The sequence below is a fragment of the Diaphorina citri genome, unplaced genomic scaffold (assembly GCF_000475195.1).
Source record: "Diaphorina citri unplaced genomic scaffold, Diaci psyllid genome assembly version 1.1 scaffold1164, whole genome shotgun sequence".
NCBI lineage: Eukaryota > Metazoa > Arthropoda > Insecta > Hemiptera > Psyllidae > Diaphorina > Diaphorina citri.
Genome location: NW_007378593.1, coordinates 43,528 through 50,386, shown reverse-complemented (window position 1 = coordinate 50,386; position 6,859 = coordinate 43,528). Strand labels below are relative to the sequence as shown.

General features: G+C 34.7%; 1 protein-coding gene across 4 annotated transcripts in view; it reads left to right on the top strand.

Annotated features, from left to right (window-relative positions):
• The window catches only part of LOC103514536 (cilia- and flagella-associated protein 100-like), a 16,990-nt gene extending 12,903 nt beyond the window's left edge, over positions 1-4,087 (top strand). For all 4 annotated transcript variants that reach the window (XM_026827481.1, XM_017446271.2, XM_008479431.3 and 1 more), the window contains exons 4-8: positions 259-392; positions 1,437-1,626; positions 2,075-2,995; positions 3,221-3,492; positions 3,642-4,087. In XM_026827481.1, the coding sequence (XP_026683282.1) occupies positions 259-392; positions 1,437-1,626; positions 2,075-2,995; positions 3,221-3,492; positions 3,642-3,839 (1,715 nt within the window). In that variant the 3' untranslated portion in view covers positions 3,840-4,087. The remainder of the gene's footprint in view (positions 1-258; positions 393-1,436; positions 1,627-2,074; positions 2,996-3,220; positions 3,493-3,641) is intronic.
• Positions 4,088-6,859: the final 2,772 nt, after the last annotated feature.

Below are 6,859 nucleotides of genomic sequence, written 5' to 3'. Positions count from 1 at the left end.
AAAAGATTGGGGGGGGGGGGGGGTCCCAATTAAAAAAAAAAAAAAATCGACCTCGACCCCCTGGCCCCTACACAGTATCCGCCCCTGAAATTTTAATGTACTTTCCAAGTACCTTACAATAAACCATTACACCATACAAAATTTCAATTTCGTACTTAAATCCAAACGGGAGATATTTGACCTTGGCCGGACTTTTGCCGCACCCTGTATTGGCTCCCTACAGTCTAAATAGAAAGTACAATTTCATTCTGTTTACAGGTGTGATCAAAGATGAAATTGATAAAATTAAGAGACAATTTATCCGAGACAAGAACATGATTGATGTTACTAGGGATAAGCTCACTCAGGACTATTTTAAATATGAACAATTCATAAGAAACGATTATAAACAGGTGATTCTCAGAATTTCTTTTCGAAGCATTTACATTTAGAGTGTATTCCGTAATGCGCAGAAATTTTTATATCTTGTTTTTATAATAAATACATTATGACTAATATTTATTATTTTAATTATTACTTTCCTTATATTCTATAGGAAGGAAAGTAATGTAATCGGGTCAAATTTTTTTAAAGAGCTTTTATGAGCTCGCACCTATTGACCTATTATCTATATTGGACACTTACCTACTTATTGCTTATAGCTGCTTGATTCCCGATCGAAAATAATGTCAGGGTGAGATTTTTTTTCTTTTTCTCGGAGAAAAAAATTCTCACTGAAATAACTTTTAAAACTTCATTTTATTATTAATTAATTTATTTAATTTTGACATCCTTTGTAAATATCGGGATATAAAAAACCTACTCGTAAGTATCCATTTCTATATATAACTTAAGTAAAAAGTAACTTCATTTTATTTTAATTTATAAAATAAAACAAAGTTTTAAAAGTTATTTCATTGAGAATTTTTTTCTCCAAGAAGAAAAAAAAAATCTCACTCTGACATTATTTTCGATTGGAAACGAGCATTGAAATATCTTATTTTTTAAACAATAGAGGATATCAAGGCATTTGCAGCAATGCCAGCTTAAGTAGTCTTCTGCAGATTATGACGATGGGTCAGCTCCCTGGGCGTAGTGGTCACTGCGCTCGCCTTGCACGCGGGAGACCCGGGTTCGATTCCCAGCGGGGTCAAGAAATTTGTATCACGCAAATGATTGATTCCGTGACTGGCTGTTGCGGGGCTCACTCAGCCTCGTGAGGAAAATGATTAGCTATGACAATCATGTAAATGCGCATAGCGACCGGTGCCAGCATGGTAGGTAAACATTGGACGTTAGGATTATTGTGATATTGGGAAAATCCTACAAAGCTGCAGTGAGGACCAAAGTTGTGATATAATAACACAAAGAATTTTTTTTTTTTTTTTTTTTTTAATGACATATCTTATTTTTTAAAATATTGTTTATTATAATGTAAAATGATTTGTTATACACAGGTAATGCTCATAGAAAACCAGTCCAAGTTGTCATGGCAACGCTTATCCCAGGCACAGGAAGAACACGACTCCGCACATAAAGACTACTATGACGTGCGTATCAGTCTATTTGAATTGGATGAGAAATGGACACATGCTAAACTATGCAAGAACTTTGTCTATCTAATGACTAGTTTGAGTCAGGTTCGAGGTGAGAGAATCGCACTTCACAAAAGTTATGACGTCATGTTACACAGGAAATTTTTTTTAAAAATATTGCATAAACATTACACATTATGATATCAAAATATTGCCAAGTGTAAAATGTAAGGTTTCAGGAACGCGCTACTAGTAGAAGAAACTAGGGATAAACACAAACTAACCTTCATGGAATCTTTAAAAGTTTCATTTTTCATTTCAATTTTTTAAAAAGCTAGTGTTCCACCACCGGCGCCGTTTTTATTTCGCAGCAATGAAACAACTGCTACATTAGACGCATGTGGTCTGTATCGTAGTATGCCTCTCATCAGATGGGCGGAAAGAGACACAAGTAAATTATTATTATTTGTAAGCGTGTGTTATTAGTTATTAGGCAAATATACCTACCTACCTATTCCCTCATCTAACTAAAGCTTCCCCAAATATGTTTGATGTTTTAGATGACGAACAGAAACTTGTTTTGATCAACAAAGTCAACGCACTCAATCTAATGAAAATGTCCAATACTTTGGAAGATATTGTAGACAACTTCAAAAGAGATTTGGAAACTGTCAAGCAAGAAATACAAGAAAGGAAATGTATGAAGAAAGATAGCAGACAAGACAAGAAAAAGTTGGAAAAAAAGAAAACTACAGAATATGAGATATACGATGATGATGATGATGATGATACTTTCAAGACAGAGAAAGTAGAAAACATACAAGATTCTGAGGAAAAGACAGAAGAAAAGGTCAAGGATATTCAAGAAGATTTTAGATACGAACAAACGATACACACAAACGAATTAGTAGATGAGAAAACAGGCGAAAATCAAAACATCCAGGAAACTACTGAAAACGTTGACAAACTTATTGGTGAGGGTATTGATCCAGAAGAAGTGGATGATGGTGACAATAGCAAAGATGAATTTATAAACCTTATAATAATGGACGATGTCAAACTAGAAAAACACCGAGATATAACAAAAACTAGTGACATAGAAATCAACATGAATGAGAAATTTCAAGAGGAACTCGGGTTTGATCTTAAAGATATAGACATTGATGATGACTATGATATGAAGAATATTGAAGAAACCAGTGTCATCTTTGAGAAACTTGACCTGGAAAACATGAATGTATTGTTACAGAAAGAAAATATCCAGGATAAACTGGAGCAGTGCAAGAAAATGAATGAGACAAGTGAAGAATATTTCACAAGCAAAGCCAAACATCTGAGGCACACTGTGGAAACATTGAGTGAGAAGATGGAGGCATTACAAACAGACATTGGCGAGATAAGAAATGATATCAAGAACAATTATGAGGCCTACATCAATGATATATGTTCCAATAAGAATTATCTTGTACTCCAAGTCTTGAGTGAGTATACTTAGTATGACAGTGTAACAATTCAACCGATTTGAGTATTGTATAACATGTACTGGACATGAAAACAAATTCAACATTTTTTTTCCTTATGAAATTTCACCTATTTAACTACAGTTCTTACCAAAAGAAGTAAAACATAATATGAGCTCCGACTGTAATGGAAGCTCAAGCCAACACAATTAGTTAATATTGTGAATTTTGTTTCTCCATTTTCAGTTGCAGATCTATACGAGCGTTGCATCAGTAAGAATAAAAACCTTCACTATTTATCCACTCTGGAGCAACTTACTCAATTTCAGGACAACATTCAAGACTTGCTATCACGCATCAATGTCATTCCTATTCAATTTGTCAGTGAAGCCAAAGCTTTCGTCAGCAAAAACATGGAGGAAACCAACAGAAGCGCTACAAATGCAAAACGAAAGCTTAATGAACTAGACAACTACCTTCAACATTTAGAACGAACATTGATGCCAAAATATAAGAAGGTTGGTACAGTTTATGTTTGTTTAGTTCTGTTTGTGTCGAAACCAAGTCTAAATGGAGATCGTTTTGGGAGCGTCATGTAGATTACTGACAGACATAAAATATGGCAAGTAATAAGTACCTAATTGTGTTTCTGTTATCCTGTTTCCAGATTGGAAAGCCACTACATCGACGATCTAAACCGCCCACAAGTCCCCTGCCTAGACTCAAACAGGCCAAAAGTTTGACCCAAGATGAAATGGATTATTTGATGTTCTTCACAGACTTCGATTCGAAGGCACCCTCTGCAGACCAACTGGCTCAGACTTATCTGAATCAGAGAAAAATGAAACATTGTACAGAGAAATGACAATAACAATAATATTTAATCTTTTTCTTCGCCTTTTCCCATGTTCAGATGGGGTCGGCGTTTGTCGTCGGGCTCTCAATCAGCTTTAGAGTGACCGCTTGAGGCCAATTTTATTGGTTTTGGCTAAGAGAAATGGAAACAAAAAGATTTATCATTCTAATGAAAGAACATGTTTCAAAAAAAAAAGCATTTTATAGTATTGAAGAGTTTTTAGAAGATATTAAGAGATAGTTAGGTGTTAATACAGTTAATTTAAAATACTATTTTTGTAATAATTTGTTCGACTGGAATTTTGTAATGGAAGTCGTTCGACTCGGTCGCGATGATTGGAATGCTGCCTCAATGGCGCGACCCGGCAGCTAGGATCGGAACGCCACCTTTACAGTTCCCTCTATCAAACATATTTGCTAAGTTTCCAAACAGATCTAGGTAGGTATATGCTTGATTTTTTTTTTTTTTTTTTTTAAACTTTTTTTTTTAATTTTTTTTTTTTTTTTTTTTTTTTTTTTTTTTTTTTTTTTTTTTTTTTTTTTTACTGAATAGTAAGGGATTTCAAAATGAATTCCACCTGTTTTGCTTTTACAGTTTAGGTATTGTTTGTTATTGTTAATGTTTTCTTTTTAGGTATCGTTTGTTATTTTTTGTTTTCTCTTTTCATATTAGTTTTTTTTTTATATGTAGTGATAGGTCATACTTCATCTTGAATGTCAGACCTTAATGTCAAATAAAATAAATAAATAAAAATTTTCCGAGTGGATGCCCTTCGCACTCAACCTTCGCTATTGATATAGCATAAGGAAATTTGGACTAGTCTAAGTCTACTCCCTGTTTATAGTCCCCTAGCTATACGCTGATTTACTCTCTGTTTATAGTCCCTCAGCCAGACTAATATAATAATAATATTGAATATTAAAATGAAATCTAAATTGAATGAAACGTGCCATTTACTGATGTTCTAACGAGAAGAGATTAGTATACATACATACCTCCCAGGTAAGAAAAAGAAATAAAAACACGAATTACTAATTCAGAAACCAGTAGGTAAAGGTAGGTACTTTATTTTTCTAATCACATCATACGAATAAAAAATGTAAAAATAGCTATGTTCAAATTAAGTTGTCATACAGGTACTTAATGTGGTAAAAATATTTAAGTAAGGTAACGTAAAATATTGCAAAATCTTAAATAGTAACGGTAAAATAATAAATACTTAAATACGAAAATAAAATAACAACAAACAAAACAAAACGGGAATGAAGATCTTTGGACTTAATCCTACAAAAAATCTTCTTCTCACAATAGAACAGTTGCGCTTACTTGGGTGATGTTTCAAAGTCAAAGAGCAAGAAAAATGAGGAACAACGGAATTTTTCTTTTTCTTCTACGACTTCTAGATAGCGAGATAAATCGATTTAAAAAATACCGGTAAATCGTGAAGATTGACGTCACGGCATACGCTCCCGTAGGCGATGACGTAATGACTCCCGCTTCGTTTATTTGTGCGCAAGCGTTTCTGCGCATTTTGACGTGAAATCTGACGTCACAACTCTTTGAATTTTTTCATTAGACGGCAATTAAAAATTGAATTTTCGACCTTTAAAAGTTACTTTTTCGGAGTTTTGACCGCAGATTTGGATTTTTCACAACTTTTTACGTAGGAATCGACCTTTTATTAATAATATTTTCTCGATTGCAACTCCTCCATTATGTATTATGCCCATTACGTATAGTTGAACCTCGTTTAACTTTTAAGATAAGTGTTTCACCGGCGGCGCCGCGCCGTTTTAATTTCGTAGCAATGAAACAACTGTCACATTAGCCTCATGTGGTCTGTGTCGTAGCATGTCCATCTTGTACTATGTCTCTCATCCAGATGAGTAATAAGAGACACAATACTTCCCAACACGAGAACAACAGAAAGTTACCAATCGAAATACGATCACAAATTTTTGGTTGACACACCCGGAATCTTCTGCATGGCAAGCTAACCACTAGCCATGTCACCATAGTTAAGGGTTAAGGGAGAGACTGAATTGTTCGTTACAAAGATTTTTTTTTTTTTTTTTAGCAAGATTTCATTGTACCTATTGTATTTCGAAGGGGTGGGAAATGTCCTTCATTATTCGTTAAATATCAATGTACTACTGTATTATATAGGTATCATTGCTGGGATTCGAAAAACAGTCCTCTTGGGTATAAATCAACTCCTTTGGTAACTGCACTACTAGGATTAATAAAACAAACTACTTAATCTAATATATAAAAATCTGGTGTGAACACCACACGACTTTCTATTACATTTGCTGAATAGGTATTTAAAAAAATGTGAAAAAATTTTCAAGTCCCGAGCCGCCTATGGCGGCCGATTTTTGGTCAAAATTTTCTATCTCAAAATACATTTAAAAGTGTCCGAAAATTGAACTTTGTTTATTTTTTCGACCAAAAATTTCTATCTTAAAATACTTCCCGTGTAACGAGGAATCATATAAAATATGAAAAAATTGGATTTTTTTTTTCGAAAAAGCAACATTGATTTTGGTTGGTATCTGGATGAGTGACTGTCCGATTTTTACCAAATTGTTACAGTCGCGTCCTTGGACCATACCGGTACATCATACCAAAATTTCATCGCTCTAGGACAAACCGTTCCACCTTTTCCCATTAACATTAATTAAAACTTGTAGTACGTACGTACAGACTATGAGCTAAACCACTTTTTTGACATCAGGGGATCCCAAAACGGATATTTCCAACCATTTCCCGATTTTGAAAATTTGGACCGATTGCAATACTTTCATTACTAGTATAGCTCCGCTATACTGTAGTAATAGAAAGTAAAAAAATAGTCTACTCACCATTGGTCGGTAGCTTTATGGACACAAACGAGTAGTCTGTGGCGTCTGTGGAGCCGGGGGGGAGGGGCGGGGGACTGGTGGGTGCCCCATTATGGGCGTGGTGTGTGGGGGTTGGGGGTGTGGTTGACCCTTCGACCCGGGTCGAGCCACTCTGGTTATCTTCGA